Source organism: Podarcis filfolensis (assembly GCF_964270895.1).
Source record: "Podarcis filfolensis genome assembly, chromosome: 1".
In the NCBI taxonomy this organism is placed as follows: Eukaryota; Metazoa; Chordata; class Lepidosauria; order Squamata; family Lacertidae; genus Podarcis; species Podarcis filfolensis.
In genome coordinates, this window is record NC_139604.1 from 134,315,155 (window position 1) to 134,338,149 (window position 22,995).

At 46.3% G+C, this 22,995-nt stretch overlaps 1 protein-coding gene across 2 annotated transcripts in view; it reads left to right on the forward strand.

The window, feature by feature from the left end:
* Window positions 1-22,995, forward strand: part of MDGA2 (MAM domain containing glycosylphosphatidylinositol anchor 2) — a 386,993-nt gene that overhangs the window by 274,837 nt on the left and 89,161 nt on the right. For both annotated transcript variants that reach the window (XM_083612013.1, XM_083612014.1), the window contains exon 8: window positions 107-400. In XM_083612013.1, the coding sequence (XP_083468139.1) occupies window positions 107-400 (294 nt within the window). The remainder of the gene's footprint in view (window positions 1-106; window positions 401-22,995) is intronic.

The following is a 22,995-nucleotide window of genomic DNA, read 5'->3' on the forward strand; positions in this document are numbered from 1 at the left end:
TGCTTGCATCATATGCAGAGAACTTCAAAGTACTAATCATCGCTTTTTTGCCCCCCTCTCTCTTTCTTCCCTTTTCTCTCTCCCACCCCTTTGCCCCCATTTGAAGTTCCACCCAACCTGACTGTCCCGCAAGAAAAGTCGCCCTTGGTGACCAGGGAAGGAGACACGGTTGAGCTGCAGTGCCAGGTGACCGGGAAGCCCAAGCCGATCATCCTCTGGTCCAGGGCGGACAAGGAGGTCCCCATGCCCGATGGAACTATGCAGATGGAGAGCTACGATGGGATCCTGAGGATCGTCAACGTCTCGAGGGAGATGACGGGGACTTACAGGTGTCAGACCAGCCAGTACAATGGATTTAACGTCAAGCCAAGGGAAGCCCTGGTGCAGCTCATAGTGCAGTGTAAGTCCACACCCTCCCCTGCCCCCTGGTTTTGTAAAAATGAGTCTGGATTGCGTTTCTGGGCCAGGTCTTGTCTCTGGAACCACCCGCTGTTGGTGCTAAGCGCCCGAGGTTTTCCTGAGCTCCACAGAGTCTTGGGGGTAGGTTTGGGAACCTGCTTCATGATACAGTTTTGTGTGAGAGTTTTGTGGCTTCTCCTTTGTTGTCAGGGGTTCAGCTTTACCCAACAACGATGTCTTGGGTGCGGGGTAAATCAGTATTGTTGCATGTACCCCAATCTCCCAGTGGAGAGGGACTCTGGGGGTTCCAGGCAGTTACCTGGGCTCTGTTTCCTTGGAGTGAAGATCACCAGCGACGGCAATGTCTTTGGGATGTGTGGTTTTATTTACACATAAACACAACCTGAGCATAGGATCTTGCTTCGCCATTAGTCACAGTTTTGGATCCAGCACAGAGCAAGCAAGTCTGTGTCTCCAGCTTCCAGCCTTCTTCTGGTTCAGTTCATACACACACCTCTCTGGCTCTTGTTCTCCTACCTAGCAGACAGGTGAGGTGGGTGGAGGAAAGCCCCCCCCCCATTAGCCTGGAAGGCACCGTCAGTTGTAGCTCTTGCAACCTGAACCATCCTATTGGGATGCTGATGAAGACACTTGAGTGGCCAGCTAAGGTCGTCGTTTTGCAAAGAAACATGTCTGGTGGTTTGGTAGGAGTTGAACCCGTTATTTAGATTCTAACCCTCACTGGGTACAGGACCCCAAGAATTGGAAGTAAGTTGGGGCATCCTTCAAACTGGCCCCACAAACTCACAACTGTATTGTGTAGTTGGCACAAGGCAAGCCAAAAGAGGTGGCTTTGGGTATCTTGGAGAACAGAAGGTGATGGTCACCTTTGACAATGCGATGGGTGTTCTTAACCCTTGTATGATTGGGGAAGGCTCTTTAGTAATGAAATATTGAGTTCAAAACATACCCCTCTCCCAAGTCACAGTGTGTTGTTGTTGTTGTTTAAAAGATACATTGGATACATTGCATTGCAGGAGATTTCACTATATGACCGTTTGGGTCTCTTCCAACTCTACAGTTTTGTGGTTTTGTGATCCAGTTTAGTGTAATAAAATTCTAGAGATGTCACCTTCTTAATCTGTTGTGCCTTTCACAGCTTTATAGCGACAACTTTTGTGGATCGGATCCTGTTTTGTTTAAGATGGGTTTGTTCCATAAGGCAGGATAAATTGAGGTGTGTTTTTTCTTCTTTTCCAGAAGCTTTAGCTCATAGAATCATTGAATTGAAAGGGACCCAGAGAATCATCTAGTTCAACCCCCTGCAATGCAGGATTATGCAGCTGCCCCTTACGGGGATCAAACTTGCAACCTTGACATTGCCAGCACCATGCTCTAACCAACTGAGCTATTTGCCTCCATCCAATATTATTTAGAGGGATATCTGCTGCTTGCAGGTGTTTGGGTGATGGTCTCTACAGAGTCCGGCTCTGGGGGGTCTTTGACTGCTGATCACTCTTCATGTCTAAACAGAAGGAATTGGAAGTTTCAATGGCTCCTTAAAGGCCTTTGGGAGGTGCCACACTGACCCCATTTTTTAATATTGCATTTTGTGGATAATATGTTTAGGTTCTTGGTCTGGCGCTGCACTTTTTTCTCTCAGGGTGAGGAAAATGGCTTTCTATAGAATCCCAGTCACCTGCTTTTAGCGTGGCAATCAGAAAAAAAGCATCAAAGTAAAGATTATGAAATCTGGCTGCTATTATGTGAAAGAATGTGGAGGTGTTACATGGGGAGGGTTTTTTGCTCAGTGAGGAGGTGTGCTTGCATGACTGAGTTCAGGGTTATTTCTGAAGGCAGATGAGGATCCTGCAGAACACCTTATTAAGGCACTCCACTTCTTTTTTGGGAAGCAATTATGTAAGATTCGGTCTGCGATGACTCTGTGGTGGGCTATAAATAGAATGCGGTATCTTATCTTAGAATGCCATAATTGGTTTCTTGTAAAATGTGTGAGTCTATATAAGATGAGAGGGTGTTTCTTCCCCTCCAAATGCAAAGACAGAAGTTGCAGTCTCTGGCTTTGCCAAGACTTCTGTGCACACACGTATTTCTGAAGTTTTACATTTGCAACTTTCTTATTACTTTTTATTTTTATTTTTGCAAGTCACCATTTTGCAGCAGCTACATTGTGCCCGGAGATCACAGCACAAAAAAATCACAGTGCTGTGGTTTTTGCAGTCTCACCTAGATACATTTGGGGAGAGTTGCAGTTTCACCGTTTCCCATGTGTTCAAGTGGCTGTCGGAAACCTGTTAAGAAGCAAGGATTGCGGCACCTCAGGTTCAGCCTGAAAAGGATGGCAAGTTGCACGCATTAAAATTCCAAATTTTAATTTTGAATTTTAGAAATTATTGCAGTTAAACTAAATAAGAACATCTAAATAAGAAGAGCCTGCAGAATCAGGCCACTGGCCCATCTAGTCCAGCAACCTGTTCTCTCAGTGGCCAACCAGATGGCTGGGGGGCGGGACCAGCAAGCAGGATCCAAGCACAAGAGCAATTGTCCCCTCCTCTGGCTCACAGCATCTCATATACAGAAGTGCTGCTGCCTTGACTGTGGAGGCAGAGCTTGGCCATCCTGGCTAGGAGCCATCAACAATCCTCTCCTCTCCCATGTAATTGTCTAATAATAATAATAATAATTATAATAATTATAATAATTATAATAATAATTTTTATTTGTATCCCACCCTCCCCGGCCAAGGCTGGGCTTAGAACAGCTAAACATCATAAAAACAACACCATATGCATAAAAACAGACATCAATTATCATATTTTTTTGCTCTATAAGACGCACCAGACCACAAGACGCACCTAGTTTTTGGAGGAGGAAAACAAGAAAAAAATATTCTGAATCTCAGAAGCCAGAACAGCAAGAGGGATCTCTGTGCAGTGAAAGCAGCAATCCCTCTTGCTGTTCTGGCTTCTGGGATAGCTGCGCAGCCTGCATTCGCTCCATAAGACGCACACACATTTCCCCTTACTTTTTAGGAGGGAAAAAGTAAGTCTTATAGAGCAAAAAATACCGTAATTAAAATCCATCTTAAAATTAATTCAGACTAATTAAAATCTGGACAAATGGCAGTTATCAGATGAAGATTGAGAGCGGTTAATACTTGCCAGGATCAACTGTTTTCACTGATCATATAAGGACCTGTGAACAGGCTGGGAGGCTTCCTTCATGCTTGTTCTTGTACAAAGTAAAATAGGTCAGACTGACCCTTGGCCAAAGGCCTTGCAGAAACAGCTCCATCTTGCAGGCCCTGTTGAAAGATGTCAAATCCCGCAGGGCCCTAGTCTCTTGTGGGAGAGATTTCCACCAGGCCAAAAAGGCCCTGGCTCTTTAAAGCCATCTAGGTTGGTGGCCAGTGTGGTGTAGTGGTTCAGAGCGGTGGACTCGTAATCTGGTGAACCGGGTTCGCTTCCCCGCTCCTCCACCTGCAGCTGCTGGGTGACCTTGGGCCAGTCACACTTCTTTGAAGTCTCTCAGCCCCACTCACCTCACAGAGTGTTTGTTGTGGGGGAGGAAGGGAAAGGAGAATGTTAGGCGCTTTGAGACTCCTTCGGGTAGTGATAAAGCAGGATATCAAGTCCAAACTCTTCTTCTTCTTCTATTCATTGCTGCTTCCTGTGGGAGGGAGCTCCACAGATAAACTACGCACTGCATGGTGAAGTCCTTCCTTTTACCTCTCCTGGATCTCCCAATATTCAGCTGCATTGGAGAGTGGAGAACTTTTGTCTCCCCACTTTCTCCAGGCCATGCAGAATTTTAGAAACGTCTATCATGTCCCCCCTTACTTGCCATTTCTCTAAACTAAAAATCCCCAGCGCTGCAACCCTTCTTTGCAGAAGAGGCACTCCATTCAGTTAACCATTTCTAAGCCTTTTTCAACTCCACAATGTCTCTTTTGAGCTTAAGTGCTGCATTCCAGTGTAATATGTAGCTTGGCCCGAAGACTCTCATGAAATTGGCAAAAATAGTACATTCCTGTTGGAAGTGAAGCCATTCATGTTATTTGTTCCAGTTGCTGCTATTAAACAGCCACTTTACACATGGCTGGAAGGATGGATTTGTGTGTGTGTGTGTGTGTGCGCGCGCGCGCACACGCTTGCGCAAATTGAGCAATTTACTTCATCATCACCCTCTTTCCTCTGCAAAGTGATCTTGTTTAATGGCTGAAAATTGGAGCTTTTACAGAAGCAAGTGCCCTGACACACACATACACACACACACACACACGATCTAGAAAGAGTCACAGTAAAGAAAATGTCTGAAAATTAAAGACATTAATGACTGACAAATTCACTGGAGCAGCAGGAGCTTTCATAGACAAGAGTGGACTTGCTTTTCCCTGATACCACCTTTTTCAAGATTGGAAAAATCATAGAACTGCAGAGCTGGAAGTGCCATCTGGTCCAGCCTCCCACAGTGCAGGAATCACAACATGCGCATCCTCTGCTGACATCTCTCTAAAAAACCCCACAGAGAATAATGGCCCTAAATTCTCACCATCCTCACTAAGCAGATCATCAACCCTTTATTCCCTTTGAGATGCATCCCTTCTTTCTTGAGAGATGTGAAGCGACCACACCAAAGGTAACAGTAATAATAGTGTTGTTCGCAAAAGCTTGTGCTGCAATAATGATCTTGGTGCTTTTCAAAGGATGCTGGATTCACACAGCCTATGTATTCCTGGTCTGGGGTCACACTTGTGCTCCATGGTTATATTGTGGAACTCCCTGCCACAGAAGGCGGCGATGACAACCAACTTGGATGGCTTCAAAAGTTGTTGTTTGTTGTTTAGTCATTTAGTCGTGTCCGACTCTTCGTGACCCCCTGGACCAGAGCACGCCAGGCACTCCTGTCTTCCACTGTCTCCTGCAGTTTGGTCAAACTCATGCTGGTAGCTTCGAGAACACTGTCCCACCATCCTGTCCTCTGTCACCCCCTTCTCCTTGTGCCCTCCATCTTTCCCAACATCAGGGTCTTTTCCAGGGAGTCTTCTCTCCTCATGAGGTGGCCAAAGTCTTGGAGCCTCAGCTTCAGGATCTGTCCTTCCAGTGAGCACTCGGGGCTGATTTCCTTCAGAATGGAGAGGTTTGATCTTCTTGCAGTCCATGGGACTCTCAAGAGTCGCCTCCAGCACCAGAATTCAAAAGCATCAATTCTTCGGCGATCAGCCTTCTTTATGGTCCAGCTCTCACTTCCATGGAGGACTAACAATGGCTGCTAGCCATGGGGACTCTCCAGAGTTGGAGGCGCCAATGCTTCTGAGTGACGCTTGCTGGAAAGCGAGGGAGAGCTCTTGTGCTTGAATCCTGCTTGCTGGTTTCCCTTTGGGATTATTTGTTGGCCACTGTGAGAACAGGATGCTGGAGTAGACGGGCCCTTGGCTTGACCCAGGAAGACTCTTACTGTGTTTTTACGAGGGAAGCTTCCTCCTCAAACACGTTGAACACAATCTCCTGGGATTGTTCTCCCACCCAAGACCCACTGAAATTAATGGGGCCTGGGCAAAACCGGGGTGAGGCTGTTGCACAGATTCCATTCATTCTTGTGGGTTGTGCAGGAGATCTTTCCAGTGGATTGTGCCCATTGTCCTGAATAGGCTTAAACACAAACAAACAGAGAGAGAGCAAAGCGTGAGATGCAACAGTGAAGACCTCTGGAGCAGTGATGGAGGAAACCGCGTGGGCACCTGGAGCGGCAAACATGACGTGCACCTGGGCGCGCGCTGATCCTCCTGGGGGTGCCAGCACAGCCCGCCGATCAAGCAAATACGCCCGGCATATTTGCACGATCAGTGGGTGGATTTTCCCAACGCCAATCACGCCAATTGCGAAAATCCATCTGCCCGGGGGGGGGGGAGTGATGCCACACTGATATGCCCGGGGAGATTTGTCACCCCCCCCAGGCATGACACCCAGGGCACCCACACCCCCACCCCTTGCGGCGCTCCTGCTCTGGAGTTTCAGCCTGTCTCTGGGCATATCCACACTAACCTTTCCATGACCAAGTGCCCTTTTTGTCACAGAGCTTTCCCCACGATAATGTGATCTTTATAGCTAAATTGGAGCAAACAGCAACCGACAGAAAACCCAAACTGCCATTTGTTGCACTTCAGCTTTAGAGAGTTGGTTTTCACGGGGGAGAAGGAGGGCTCGGACCTTTAAATTTGGACCTGTGCTTGGAAAGAGGGGGGCAAAAGAGAAGTGTGCCTGAGCCCTCTGTTCCCCCTTCCCACTCCTCGCATCCATGCTGATGAGCGCAAAACCATCACTGCAGCGTGGAGCCGTGTCCAAAAGCAATTTCAGCCATCCACTTTTACCATCCTCGGGGACGACACCTAGCGCATAAAAATGCCACCAGGCACAATATAATCAGATGTTTACATCATGTACCTTATCAAACCACAATATCCAAAAGGACAAGAGGTAAGTTATTGCCGGGGTTTCCGTCCAGAGTTTATATGCAATCATTTCACGTTGGCGCTGCATAGAAAATATTGTTTATAGCATCCGCGGCTTGGGGAAAGGATTTGCCTCGAAACACTTATGAGGCCTTCTGAGAAAACCCAGCCTGCTTTGAGGCTACGTGCTTCCCCAACAGAGAACAGCCTGACGGAAGAGACTTTTGGAGTATTAGGGCAATGCCAGGGATGGTGCTAGCTTGTCCAATGAGCATTCAACAAAGTTGGGAAGATTCATTGTCCATCCAAAGGCCATCAGGACTGCCAAAAACAGCCGCTTTGGAAGTGATTATAGTTTTTATCATAGTCACTGTTCCACTGTTCATTTTGGAGAGTGCAAGAGGGACATCTGTTTAGAATGTGACACCGCATTCTCCCCCCACCCAAAAAAATACTTGCGGTGAATTTTCCCATTGTGGAACTTTTTATGGGGCAGCAACAAGTGGCAAGGGGTTGCCTCTAGAAGCCAAGATGAGTGCAAGGGAGCATGGGGAAGTAAGAGGGAAGACATCCTGGTACTGTATTGGCAGTGGCGTAGCATGGGGAGCTGGGGACCGTGGCACCAGGTGCAAATTTCTGAAGTGGGGGATGCAACCAGGTGCCCCCATGACTGGGTCCCTCATTGAGGCCGAAGCCACAGGGAGGCAAGCCACCTTGGGATGCCCGCACATGCCCTGTCCCTGAGCCAGCCGAGAGGGAGGGAGGAGGGAGGAAGTGGAAGGGGGGAAAGCACTGCCGGAGCCCTGCGTGTTGCAAGGACAGGAGGGGGAGGCGACACAACGGCAATCCCGGCACCCCGTTTCTCTGCCTTATCTCTGCTCCCAGACTGGAGCTGGTTTGCAAGGAGAGGCTCCCTTGATTAGATGCTGGCCGGCAAAGAGACTGACCACTGCTGGTGCAACGCTTGCCCTGCCCCGGGACCTGGCAACCCACGATACGCTCCTGTGTGTTAGGAATGGCTAAGGAAATCTGCAGTATGGCATGTGATGTGTGTGTGGGGGGGGGGGGGTTAGGTAGGAATTTTGTTGCTGGAGATGAGGAAGGAAAGCCATCCATTTTGCATTTTAACGTGAACCTATCTAATTTGCATGCCCCAAACGAACAGCAGCTTTCGAGCTTCCCACAAGCCACTGAGAGGACAGTATGCTGAGCCAGGTGGGCCATTGGCCTGATCCTGCAGGTGCTCTTCTCATGATCTTCTGGTCCACTGCTCAAGTGGAACAGCTTCCTCTCGAGCAACAGACCTTCCTTCCCTCTCCTACACCTGCACCCTTTGTGCTCCCACCGTCTCCTTAAAGTTGGGGTGGGGCGAGGGGAAGAGAGGGAGGGGAATCGTGGAATCATAGAGCTGTGGAGTTGACAGGGACCCCCAAGGGCCATCTAGTCCAATCACCTGCAATGCAGGAATCTCAGCTCAAGCATCCACAGCAGAAGCAAAGTTCTGTTGCACTAGGAGAAATCACTCCTCTCACGGAATGGCATAGCTATAGCCAACCGACGGAAGACGGCAGTATAGACGTATTGAGCGCCGCTCACCTTCTCTCGCTCTTGGGGTGCCGCGACTTGATGAGCAAACGGCCTTGTTTTGTTAACGGTAATCAGGATCGCGGAGAGCAGCTCCCCTAGGGGGCCACCAAGGAAGGAGCTCTCATCTAAAGCCAATATTGGGATCAGAGCAACTATTGATTAACACCAGCACCTTGGAAGAAGAAGCCTCGCTCTGTGTACAGGAGCGAGGAAGCCCTCCTTCCCGGAGGTATTTGCGAAGTGATGTATAACAATTTAATTAATTGTGCCGACACAGGTTATGACTTCCAAATTGATTGGAGAAGCTTGGAGCTTCACAGCTGAGAAGGTCTGTAGGAACCTCTTTGCTTGGAGAAGAGAAATCTTCATTCCGGATTTCATTTTTTTCTTGGACTCCGGAGTCATAATAGCTTCCATCTGCGACAACTCACTCCAGCACCCTTATTTCTCCCCTCTTCAACTTTAAGTAATCAAAATTCAATAAAGCAAAACCAAGAATCAGGCAGCAGCTTGCTATTATAGAATCATAGCACATGGTTAGATATGTCATCAGAACATGTAGAGATTTGATCTGAACTCAGACAAGAAGACACGATTATTGTTCTCATGGAAACAAAGATGGCTGATCGCCGAATAATGGATGCTTTTGAATTATGGTGCTGGAGGAGACTCTTGAGAGTCCCATGGACTGCAAGAAGATCAAACCGATCCATTCTGAAGGAAATCAACCTTGAGTGCTCACTGGAAGGACAGATCCTGAAGCTGAGGCTCCAATACTTTGGCCACCTCATGAGAAGAGAAGACTCCTTGGAAAAGACCCTGATGTTGGGAAAGATGGAGGGCACAAGGAGAAGGGGACGACAGAGGACGAGATGGTGGGACAGTGTTCTCGAAGTTACCAGCGTGAGTTTGACCAAACTGCAAGAGGCAGTGGAAGACAGGAGTGCCTGGCGTGATCTGGTCCATGGGCTCAAGAAGAGTTGGGCACGACTAAACGACTAAACAAGTGTCATAAAATGTACCGCAGTGGTTTACAACAAGAGGAAAACATAAAACAGGGCGGTGAAATAATAAAAAGTTAAAAATATGTCAAAAGCAAATAATAAACAAAAGCAAACATTGGTTGAGCATTGTGGGTGATGTACTCTTAAAGGTAAAAGGACCCCTGACCGTTCGGTCCAGTCGTGGACAACTCTGGGGTTATGGCGCTCATCTCGCTTTACTGGCCGAGGGAGCCGACCTTTGTCCGCAGACAGTTTTTCCGGGTCATGTGGCCAGCATGATTAAGCCGCTTCTGGTGAAACCAGAGCAGTGCACGGAAATGCCGTTTACCTTCCCGCCGGAGTGGGACCTATTTATCTACTTGCACTTTGATGTGCTTTTGAACTGCTAGGTTAGCAGGAGCAGGGACAGAGCAACGGGAGCTCACCCCGTCGCGGGGATTCGAACAGTTGAATTTCTGATCAGCAAGTCCTAGGCTCTGTGGTTTAACCTACAGCGCCACCCACATCCCTCAATGTACTCTTAACTGTCTGCATATCTATACGGAGAGGAAACTGAGAGGAGGTAAGAGGTGCTTCAGCTGTCTGAAGGAGTGTCACATGGAGGATGGAGCAAGCTTGTTTTCTCCTGATCTGAAGGGGAGGACCTGAACCCTTGGCTTCAAGTTACAAGAATGGAGATTCCAATTAAGCATCAGGAAGAGCTTTCTGACAGCAAGTGCTTTTCAACTGTGCAACTGTCTCCCTTGGGATGCAGTCGACTGTTCTTCATTTGAGGTTTTTAAGCGGTTGAGATTCCTGCATTGCAGAGGGTTGGACTAGATGACTCTCAGGGTCCCTTCCAACTCTATGGTTCCTTCTTCTTCTTTGGCGATAACTCGTAGCTGTGTAAGATTGTCTTCCATGAACACGGTTTTAACAATGAGTCCGTAAGTGACTGTGGAGGCCAATTCTGGATCCACACGTCCTTCCACAGTGGGAACATTGGGAGACTTCCGGTCAGCGCCAGCAACTGTAATGGCGGATTTCCTCCGATCTCCGGAGGAAATCTGCTTCGTGGAGCTAGGGTTCTACCGCTACGGCGAAGCGGGGACCCGAAAAAAATCACAGGCGGGGAAGCCTGTGAACTGAAGGCTCGGCGGGCTCCATTTGCGTCCCCCCCCCGCTGCAAAGGAGCCTTTTTAAAGGCTCCGGAACATACCGGGGGTGAGTGGCGCGGAGCTGAGAGCTGTCTACCCGTCTCCGCGAAGCGAAGCCGCATGCCATGGTTGGAGAGCGCTGACTTCTTCCTTTGAAATTTGGACTAAAAGTAACAACCCGTGAGTATTACGGAAATTGGACATTAAAAATCACCCTTTTTTGATTCGGCACGAGCGGGGAAGGCGTAAAGAGGAAGTCCGTCTCCCCCTTTTGTAAACATTTTAAAGCAAGGACTAGATAACTAAGGTTGAAAAGATCATTTTCTTTGTGGGAAGTCAAAAGTAACTAATTTCACGTTTTGGCAGTATAAGTGAATGTGCTGGAGGATAAGAATTAATTTTGAAAGTGGATTGATACCCCTCCCCCAGGACCTGGGAGCGATCCGCGAGGGAGCCTGTTGGAGAGATTTAAAAGACTTTGACAGCTGTCAAATTAGCTGTCAAAGCTGAGAGGGAAAAAAAAAGAGAGAGAACTTTGTTTCTATTGCCTCGGCTGGTTATATTTGTTACATATAGGTAACAAATTGTCGAAAACCAAGGAAAATAAAGGACTTTTGGATTTACAACTGGAAGGAAAACTAAGTAACCAGCACTCCCCTAGAGGGGGCTCTGGGACATTACAGAATGGCTGTAAGTGGAAAAATACAGACGGCACTCGAGAAGATATTTCGAAGCCTGGGAAAACTTCATGAACAAAGCATTGTTTTGGCTAAAAATGTCATAATATTGAATGAAAAAGCAAACAAACCTGTGGAAATTGGAAGGGACTTGACTCAAGTCTCTGTACCAGAACAAAAAGACTGTGCCCTTGAACTAAAAACTCTTGCAGCTGAACAAGAAAAGGAACTTGAGAAATTTGAAGAAGCTACATATGACAACTTAGAGGGAAAGGAAGGAGGAGCTATAATGCAGCAGAGGATTAAAGAAAGAAGCAAAAAACAAGATTTGGATTACAATCATAAATATGGAGACCTGGCAGGCCAGAGGCCTGTAAAGATGAATTTAAAGGGAAAGATAAATTTGACCAAAGTGGAAGCAGGAGTTTTTGGGACATTTGGTCTTAAAAGAAGTAAAAAACAAGATTTGGATTACAATTTTAAATATGGTGGCCTGGCAGGAAGAAGTATGGACCTTATGGGGACAGAGCTTCTCCGAGATCTGGCGTTTAACATAAAGGACTATCAAAAAAACCGGCAGAGAGGAAAGGAGAGAGATTTAAGGGCCTCGGATGTGAGATCACCAGGCTGATACCAGATGGATTGATGGACATTGGTTGGGGATTGAAACCGGGAAAAGTGGGGAGTGGGGTTTTGGGTATCCAAAGGCGGTATAAATATATTCTTTTTTGTAAATAATCTGTTTTGATATTTTAGATTAAAATGGGGAAATCGTGAAATGGGATTGGGGTCGACTTTAGAAAAAGGTATTAAGAATAAGATTTGATGTATCAAGATTGAGATTTATGTCAAAATTGGTTAAACAAAAGGATTTAAATATAATAAGGTAAAATTTGGGGATAGGAACTTGTTGAACTAAAAATTGAATTGGAATACAAGAAGAGGAGATGTGGGGAAGTCAAGGAAAAATGTTAATGAAAGATATATGTTTGCTTTTGGTTTTTTTTGTGTGTGTGTGTTTTGTTTTTTTTGTTTTTTTTAAATTCTTTTGAAAACTTCAATAAATATTTTATGGGAAAAAAAACACAGTGGGAACATTGGTTTCTGGGTGAAAGTTGATCACGTTGTGGATTTGCCAAGCGTGCCTTCCTCTTAGCACATTTCTCCCTTGCGTCCTGAGTTTGAGTGTCTTCAAAGCCCATGACACCTTTGGTAAAGGCTGTTCTCCAACTGGAACACTCGCAGGCCAGTGTTTCCCAGTTGCCAGTTGTCGGTGTTTATACTACATTTTTTAAGATTTGCCTTGAGACTGTCTTTAAACCTCTTTTGTTGACCACCAGCATTACACTTTCCATTTTTAAGTTCGGAATAGAGTACAGTGGTGCCTCGGGTTAAGAACTTAATTCGTTCCGGAGGTCCGTTCTTAACCTGAAACTGTTCTTAACCTGAGGTACCACTCTAGCTAATGGGGCCTCCTGCTGCCATTGCACTGCCACTGCACAATTTCTGTTCTCATCCTGAAGCAAAGTTCTTAACCTGAGGTACTATTTCTGGGTCAGCGGAGTCTGTAGCCTGAAGGGTCTGTAATCTGAAGCGTCTGTAACCCGAGGTACCACTGTAGTTGCTTTGGAAGATGATAATCAGGCATCCAAAAAACATGACCAGTCCAACGAAGTTGATGTTGAAGAATCCATGATTTTATTAAAAGAGCGGGGATCATGTTGGCTGCAGGACTCTGCTCAAGAGGTCTCTTACTGTGTCACTCTGTCAGGAAATACAGACGCCCTCTTCTTCTCCTCCTGGGGTGATGTCCTAATAATGTCATTGCTTGATTTCTGCTCCTTTGGTGTATCGCTGTTCCTTTCTTCTCCCCCAGCAGGAGATCTCTCTTAACTATGTTCCTGTTGCTCGTGCTTCTCCTGCACTTTTCACGTTCCCAGGATCGCTCTTTATCTCACCTCCCTTTTGATCATTTCCACCCTGCTTTGAGTTATTAATCTGGACCCTTATTCATCCATCGGCGCTGACCTTCCGACCTGTAGCAACTCTCACAGCTTGTTTCTGCACAGAGCCTCCTGCCGTGGACCTTTTGATAAAGAAAGCAGCAGTTCCGTCAAAAGAGAGACTTTCGTTTGAATTCTCTCTCTCGCGCACATGCTCACACTTGTTAAATTCTTCTGTCCTATATGTCCATTGGGATTTGAATCGGTAACGAAGAGAGTCCTTTGGCTTGGAAACTTTGGATTGAAAAGTAGAGTCTGAAGCACTGAGTCAAGCTGCAAAAGGTAAAGGGACCCCCGACTGTTAGGTCCAGTCATGGCTGACTCTGGGGTTGTGGCGCTGATCTCGCTTTATTGGCCGAGGGAGCCAACGTACAGCTTCTGGGTCATGTGGCCAGCATGACTAAGCTGCTTCTGGCGAACCAGAGTAGCGCACGGAAACACCGTTTACCTTCCTGCCGGAGCGGTACCTATTTATCTACTTGCACTCTGACGTGCTTTCGAACTGCTAAGTTGGCAGGAGCTGGGACTGAGCAACAGGAGCTCACCCTGTCGCGGGGATTCGAACCACTGACCTTCTGACTGGCAAGCCCTAGGCTCTGTTATTTTAAACACGTAAGAAAAATCTCCTGGGAGCCTGTTGCTGCTGGTGTTCTGCTATATTAAGATGAAGTCAAAATCCTGGACACCATGGCTTTCTTTTTTTCTTTTTAATTTTTTTAAATATTTATTTTATTAAAATAATTCAACATTAATACATATATATTATGAATATACAAACAAACATTCATTTCATACAATCCTTAAAAATATTCATACATACCCACACTCAATCCCACACATACTTCCTTTCCCCTCCTGGGGGCCTGTTTCTGCTGGTGTTCTGCTATATTAAAATGAAGTCAAAATCCTGGACGCCATGGCTTTCTTTTCCACTCAGTATCTCTGATTAAACATTTACCACTGCAAGCAGACACCCCTTCAAGAGCTGTTTTAGGCATGTGCAGATTCCTTTGATGCCACAAGTAGCAAGAAGAAAGAACCAAAAGGAGCTGCTTTGTGATCAGACCATTGGTCCATCAATCTCAATACTGGACTGCTGCAATGTACTCTGTGTGGGGCTTCTCTTTTGCATGATCCAGAAGCTGCAGATACTGCAGAATGCTGCAGCACAATTGCTGACGGAAGGGAGGTTTCCGGGCAGGAGTTGATCACAGTGAGGGTTTGCCAAGTGTGCCTTCCTCCTAGCATGTTTCTCCCTTGTATCCTGAGTTTGAGCATCTTCAAAGCCCATGACACCTTTGGTCAAGGCTGTTCTCCAACTGAAGCGCTCACAGGCCAGTGATTCCCAATTGTTGGTGTTTATACTACATTTTTTAAAATTTGCCTTGAGAGAGTCTTTAAACCTCTTTTGTTGACCGCCAACATTACGCTTTTCATTTTTAAGTTTAGAGTAGTTGCTTTGGAAGATGATAATCAGAGCAGAGCCATTGTGACTGGTTCCCATCAATAGCCCTCTTCTCCACGTTGGCCGTTGCCGTTGGTGGCTAACAATGCCTCATGTGGCAGTGAGTTCCAGAGTGCATTAACGTGCTGCATAAAGAAAGGCTTTGTTTTACCTGTCCTAAATTTTCCAACACTCAGCTTTTTGGAAGCCCAGAAGTTCTAGTGTTTTGAGAGACAGAGATAAACTTTTTATCTTTCCACTTTCTCCAAGCCGTGCATGATCTTATAATCTTCTATCATGCCGCTGCTTCCCTGCCTTTTCTCTAAACTAACACGTCCCCAACGCTGCGATCATTCTTCATTGGGGTTCTTCAGCTATGGGATGGCAGCATATGAGGAGGCTAGGTGCCACTCCTGAAAATGACAGCAAACTGACTGGGGGGTGGGTGGCTTGGGAAAACTCCCTCCTGGCTCCGGAAAGCAACAAAGCAAGAAAAATTAAGCAGCTGTCAACACCATGACTCTGTTTACTAAAGCGAGCAGTCAGGACACCCTGACATTTACGGTGGTTGAAGGCTATCTGTGCCCAACGACCTGTGCAAAGGTGAGGAATTTGCAAGTATTAACAGAAAAAGAAACTTGCAAATGCCGAGGATAAGTTTAGTAAGGTTGTGGGTGGTGGAAAGGGCTCTTATTCCTAGCCGGTGTATTTTATTTTATTGATTGATTTTAAAAAGGTGACCCAAGGAGTGTTGTGTAGTTTGGCCCTTCCTGGCTGGCGCATCAGTAGAGAATGCAGAGTCCAGCTGTTCGACGTTGAATCTATTTCTTTACATATTGAAAGCAGTGGTTCCCAAACTTTTGGAGATTACTTCCCCCTTGGTACCGTAAACTTTGCCCCCAATGCCCCCTACCCTATTAAAAAGCATCCCCCCCAAAAAAAATTAGTGGTTTCCACAACCCACTAAGGCAGATAATAGCACCATACAATTCGAAACAGCAACAATTCATTGCGCACTGATTCCAAAATCAAATTAAATCTATTTAGTGATTTATAACCTTTTAAAGAGGAGAGCGCAAAATGTGGTCTGAAGCTCAACATCAAAAAACGAAGATCATGGCCACCGGTCCCATCACCTCCTGGCAAATAGAAGGGGAAGAAATGGAGGCGGTGAGAGCCCCGAAATAAATAAAGAAGAATCTGGTAGAACAGATGAGACCTGTTGGATAAGAAAACAAGCAAACAGAAGCCTTCAAACAAGGCAGGCAGTGGCCCCCACCCCCCACCTGTCGGTGTTGCAAATATTGAAGGCAGGGAATCCTCAGTCCCTGAAGCAGTTGTCTGGCACCATCAGCATCACGGTTCTCTCTCAAGGAGGATGTGTCAACAGCAGCCAGTGTTGACAACCTGCAAAGAATTCAGAGTAGAGATGAGAACTCCAACGGAGGACTAAAATGTGACTTTGGTTTAAGAAGCAGAACCAGGTGTTGGATTGAAATTAAGGGGTTATCAGCTGTAATGGTATAAAAGAATATGAAAAAATAGTTCTTTTTTGTATATAAGTAAAAGTATAAGTTACAATAATTTAAGAAGATGGATAGAAAATAAGGTTTTTAGCTGTAATGCTATGAGATAAGGATTTGCTGGATGAACAATTTGAACTGGAATACAAGAAGGGGAGGCATGAGGAGGGCAGGGAAATATGTTATTGAAAAATAAGTTATGAATTTTATGTGTTACTGATTAAACTCTACTTGTAAAATTGTCCACAAAAAAAAAAATTAAGAAGCAGAACCAGTGCTGGATTTACATATAAGCTGAACAAGCTCTAGCTTAGGGCCCCACTCTCTTGGGGGGCCCCCAAAAAAAATTTAAAGGAAAAAAAACCTGGATGTACATTTCCAAAATAGAAGATAAATAAAACCTACATACAGCAACAGTGTTTTGTGATGTGTAGGCTCCTATGATGTAAGCCATGGGCCCTGCCTGCTCGCCTGCTCTCTGAAATATCACTGGTTTGCTCATTTCTATTTACAGTGGAGCCTCCTGTTGTGGACGTAATTTGTGATGGAGGCACGTCCGCAACCCACAGTGTTCACATCCTGAAGCGCCGCGTCTACACAGGCACCGGCATGATTTGGCACTTCTGTGCATGTGCAAAGCACAATTTAGTGCTACTGCGCATGCACGAGTGGCGAAACCTGGCGAAATTTGAATTAATTTTATAATGAATGATTTTAGAACGTTGTACTATTTTATTGTTGTTAGCCGCCCTGAGCCCGGCTTCGGCTGGGGAGGGCGGGATATAAATAAATTTTATTATTATTATTATTATTATTATTATTATTGACCCGTTCCAGTACTTCCGGGTTTCCCACAATCCGCAACCCAAAAACACGTAACCTGAAGCATCTGTAACATGAGGTATGGCTGTATAGGGTGCCTACATTCTGCATGGACTGGTTGCACGGCAACATGGGCAAATTAGGTCCATAAATTACCATATAGCATATATTCAATACAAAAACAGTGACATTTTGTTGTTGACAAAGGACAGCTGGACATATAAAGGGCCCCATTACCTTCAGTAGCTATGGGCCTCATCAAACCTAAATCCAGCCCTGAGCAGAACTGACACACCCAGAATAAGAACGTGAGAAGAGCCCGTTGGACCAGGCCAGTAGACCATTTACCCCAGCGTCCTGTTCTCATAGTGGCCAACTGTATACACCCAAGGGAAACCATCAAGCAGGATTCGAACACAAGAGCAACAGCCCCTTCCTGTGTTTTTCAGCAACTGGCGTGCAGAAGCATCTCTACCTCTGACTCACAGAGCGTAGCCAGACGCTCTTGCTGTGCATATGGAAGGGGTCTTTATTAATTCAGGGTCATGGACCCAGCTAAGCAGCAGAAAAGGAGCTAATTCAGTTTCTCAATGCAAAGGAGAACCTGGTCTAGGAGCAAGGCTCAAGAACATAAGGAGAGCTGGCAACCATTGACGGCTCTCTCCTCCATGAATTTCTCCAATCATCTAGGCTGATGGCCAGCAAAACATCCTGCGCCACCCTTGCACCCAAGAAGCCTTCTATCCCACAGTGCCAACCCTCTAAGGACAAGTCCATATATTTGTGGTTTTCTTTGGGTGGTGTCCAACTCTTCGTGACCCCTTGGACCAGAGCACGCCAGGCACTCCTGTCTTCCACTGCCTCCCGCAGTTTGGTCAGACTCATGCTGGTAGCTTCGAGAACACTGTCCAACCATCTCGTCCTCTGTCGTCCCCTTCTCCTTGTGCCCTCCATCTTTCCCAACTCCCTTTTCCAGGGAGTCTTCTCTTCTCACGAGGTGGCCAAAGTACTGGAGCCTCAGCTTCAGGATCCGTCCTTCCAGTGAGCACTCAGGGCTGATTTCCTTCAGAATGGAGAGGTTGGATCTTCTTGCAGTCCATGGGACTCTCAAGAGTCTCCTCCAGCACCAGAATTCAAAAGCATCAATTCTTCGGCGATCAGCCTTCTTCATGGTCCAGCTCTCACTTCCATACATCACTACTGGGAAAACCATAGCTTGAACTATACGGACCTTTCAGAACATATGGCAATCTGGGGAAAACCCCATTTCCTCTGACTGAATGCTAAAGTGTGGTTTTCCCAGGGGGAAAGCAGAGGGACAAGTTTGTAATGTTTTATCATGTTTTTAGTACAGTCATACCTCATGTTACATCCGCTTCATGTTACGTTCTTTCAGGTTACGTCCCGTGGCGACCCGGAAGTACCGGAAAGGGTTACTTCTGGGTTTTGCCGCTCATGCATGTGCAGAAGAGCAAAATGACGTCACACGCATGCGCAGAAGCGGCAAATCACAACCCGGGCGTGCAGAGACGCGCCACTGCGGGTTGCGCTCTTTTCATGTTGCAGACGGGCCTCTGGAATGGATCCTGTTCGCAACCAGAGGTACCTCTGTATTCTGTTGGGAGCCGCCCAGAGTGGCTGGGGAAACCCAGTCAGATGGGTGGGGTATAAACACAGTGGTACCTCGGGTTACATACGCTTCAGGTTACATACGCTTCAGGTTACAGACTCCGCTAACCCAGAAATAGTGCTTCAGGTTAAGAACTTTGCTTCAGGATGAGAACAGAAATTGGGCTCCGGCGGTGCGGCAGCAGCAGGAGGCCCCATTAGCTAAAGTGGTGCTTCAGGTTAATACCGTTTCAAGTTAAGAACGGACCTCCGGAACAAATTAAGTACTTAACCCGAGGCACCACTGTAATCAAGTTGCTGTTGTTATGTGGATAAGCCCTTACCCTGAGTCAGACCACGGGTTTGTATTGCTCCGTACTGTTTGGACTGACTGGCAGCAAAGCCCCTCCAGGATTTCATCCCCGGTCTCACTGCCATCCCCACCCGCAGATGCCAGGGGGGTTGAAAATGGGCCCTTCTGCATGCAAGGCACATGTTCTCCCCTGAGTTGCACAAGCGCCTCTCTTGAACTGCCACGTCTCGAGCACCGCAAAAAGTAGCCATTTCCTCGCGATTCTTGACAAATCCAGCCGGGCTCTGGGGCCCAGACATCTCGGTCCCACAGCTTCCCCCAGTTCCGCATCCTTCCCTGCAGCTGCGCCCAACAGCACTCCAAACAAATCTCCAATTTCCAGGCTCCAGCCCGCTAATCCCTCCTCCATGCCCTTTCATACAAGCTCAAACAGCTTTGTTTTGGAAAATTGCTAATTAGCAGCTTATGCCGTCTTAGCCACATTATGCAGGTTGATTGCAGAGCCGATCTCATAAGTTTCTGTCTCGGGGGACTGTGTCGAAGTGGAAGCGAGTCCTTCATGCCTCTTCCTCCAGAGCACCCCCGGATAGCTTGGTTTCATTAGAGGAGGTAATTAGCGGCTTACGGCTACTCCAAAGGGCCATCTTGATTTTCTTTTTCAATCAAGCACACTCGTTCAAAAGAACACTCTTCCCCTTTCCTGAGCAGCTAATCAGTCCCCAGTCCAAGGCTGATGGCTTTGCTTTCTGCTTCTGGGTCAAAATATGCATCTCGTTAGCAGGAACCCGAACTTTCGTATCAAGTGCACATTGATTCCTCTAAATGATCCGGCCATGTTTGAATTTGGCAGGGGTGTGGTGGGCAAAGGGAGACGGCCTTTCTACTCTAAAATGATGGCAAAGTTTTCCAATGGGGGGAAAAGCCCGGATCAGACTCTGCAAACTTGCATCCATCCCTGGCCTCCACCGAGTGCTCTGTGCCAAAGCAGCAGAGAACAGGGTTGAGGCGCAACACACCCTGAGCTGCATTGTGCTGAGCCTGGATTTCAGTTCTGACCACATCTTGAAGCAGCGAGGCTGCAGGAGCCATCAGGGCACAGTACCATCATCACAGCTTAATAATAATAATAATAATAATAATAATAATAATAATAATATTTATACCCCGCCCATCTGGCTGGGTTTCCCCAGCCACTCTGGGCAGCTTCCAACAAAATATTAAAGTACAGTGGTACCTCGGGTTACATACGCTTCAGGTTACAGACTCCACTAACCCAGAAATATTACCTCGGGTTAAGAACTTTGCTTCAGGATGAGAACAGAAATTGTGCAGTGGCGACGCAGCAGCACCAGGAGGCCCCATTAGGTAAAGTGGTGCTTCAGGTTAAGAACAGTTTCAGGCTAAGAATAGACCTCCAGAACGAATTAAGTTCTTAACCCGAGGTACCGCTGTACAATAATTTCTCAAATATTAAAAACTTCCCCAAACAGGGCTGCCTTCAGATGTCTTCTAAAAGTCAGATAGTTGTTTATTTCTTTGACATCTGGTGGGAAAATATTCCACAGGGCGGGTGCCACCACCAAGAAGGCCCTCTGCCTGGTTCCCTGTAACCTCCCTTCTCACAGTTTAGGGGCCCAGTAGACCTGAAGGAATGTCTCCACCCCCATTATTCTTCCCAGACACTGAGGTCCAGCTCCAAGGGCCTTCTGGCGGTTCCCTCATTGCGAGAAGTGAGGTTACAGGGAACCAGGCAGAGGGCCTTCTCGGTGGTGGCGCCCGCCCTGCGGAACACCCTCCCATCAGATGCCAAGGAAATAAGCAACTATCTGACTTTTAGAAGACACCTGAAGTTCTGGGAAGTTTTTCAAAAAAACCAATTTATTTATTTGGTTTTTCAAATTAAAAATTTACAGAGCTATATCAAACATAAAACATAAAAAACAGGATTCCGAGGAATCTCCAGGACTTCCATCCTCCCCTTTGCGGGTCCTATTATGAATCATTTCCTAATGCATCTTTTACATAACTGTCAACGTTTCACGTTTTTTAAGGGAAATTCCCTTATTCCGAATGGGATTCCTCGCAAGAAAAGGGAAAAGTTGACAGCTATGATTTTTTATGATACCCCAAGTCCTTTACCTCTTCCATTATGTCCAGAATTCAACCTTGAACTACAAGTGATATTCCAATCCTGCTAACGATTTAGCAGTTCACAATATCTTTAAAATAAGATAAGCTATAAATTTTTCCCATTCCTTATTAAAATGTTAGTCTTCCTGAATCTTCCAGTCCTTTTAGCCATTTCAGCATAATCCATTAGCTTCATATTCCATTTGTTGGGATACTGCCAGGGAGATAAAGTCCATCATGACTCCACGTCGTCTCCGGACGTCCATCGATCTCCCGTAGACACGCAGTATCAGCAATTAGCGACACAAGCTCCAGAAATAGCTTGCCACATTCCTGAGCTGATGCACGCTCTATCAGCAGAATTCGCACAGCAAAAGATGCACAGCAGGAGAGCATTTTTCCAAATTTATTCAGCGTTGGTCAGAACAAAGAAAAACATGACTGCCTGCTTCGGTATGCTCAGGCGCAGAGAGAGAACGAAAGCAAAGACATAACAGAAACATCCTGTGAACAGGAAATACGCAGGCTGTGACACAAACATCCTGCTCCCTTTTAAGGTGGAACGGAAATATCCTAACACCATTCTTCTCTAGTAGGGAGTTTACCTTCTTTCCATCTCTGGGCCAGTAACATCCGTGCAGCCATGGTCGCAGACATAAATAGTCTTTTCTGCTATTTTCAGTGCCTAGAATTCCTAAAAGGGAGGCTTCAGGCTTTTAAAAAAATAGTTGTTTTAAACATTTTTTTCAACTCATTATATATCATTTCCCAAAATCCTTTTGCTACCTTACACTTCCACCACATATGATAAAATGTGCCTTTGTTCAGGGAAGTCTTTAATGGCTGATGTTTTACTGTGTTTTGAATATTTTGTTGGGAGCCAGCCAGAGCGGCTGCGGCCACCCAGTCCGATGGGTGGCATATAAATAATAAAACTATTATTATTATTTTCCTGACCTATCATCCTGGTCTGAACCCATAAGGAGGTAAGAAAATCCTGGCTGCTGGATCAGGGCCAAAGGGTTTAGGGCCCTCGTATTTACGGGACCGCCTCTCCTGGTCTGCCCCGTAGAGGACCTTAAGGTCCATGAATAACCATAGTTTAGAGGTCCCGGGCCCTAAGGAAGTCAGACTATCCTCCACCAGGGCCAGGGCCTTCTCAGTGATGGCTCCGACCTGGTGGACTGCTCTGTCCCAAGAGACCAGGGCCCTGCAGGATTTATCCTCCTTCCACAGGGCCTGTAAGACAAAATATTCCACCGGGCTTTCAATTCTAACTTAGCCTGATCTTTTATTCCCCTTCCCTCCCCCCCCCCTTTTTGTGAAGATTGCCCGCTCTGGGATCCCACAGCTAATTCTCCCCTGGTCTCCTCGCTGGCCCAAACAGGACTAATTTAGCCAGCTAGTCCTGGTGATCATCTAATATTTATTGGATGGGTTTTCCCCCTAAATTGATTTTTGAATTCTGAATTTATTGTTATTCATGTTTTATACTGTATTTTACTGTATGTTTACTGTATGTTTTTGGTTGCATCAATTAAGTGTTTTAAATTTGTTGTTAGCCACCCTGAGCCTGGTTTTCTGAACTGGGAAGGGTGGGGTAATATATTATTATTATTATTATTATTATTATTATTATTATTATTATTATAAAGGGGGGCTATCTAAACCAGAATCCTCTTCTCCTGGTGTCTCCAACAGTGAAGGGAGAACATAGTCATTGTACCTGGTAGCTGCTGATAGCCTTGTGTGCATTTGTCTAGCCCAGACACAGAGGACAGCTGCTCTGTTTATCAACGAAGCTGCATTTGCATGTATATGTGTCTGGTTCCAGAATGCGTGTAAAAGCATTACGGGTGAGTGAATCCGTATTTCCT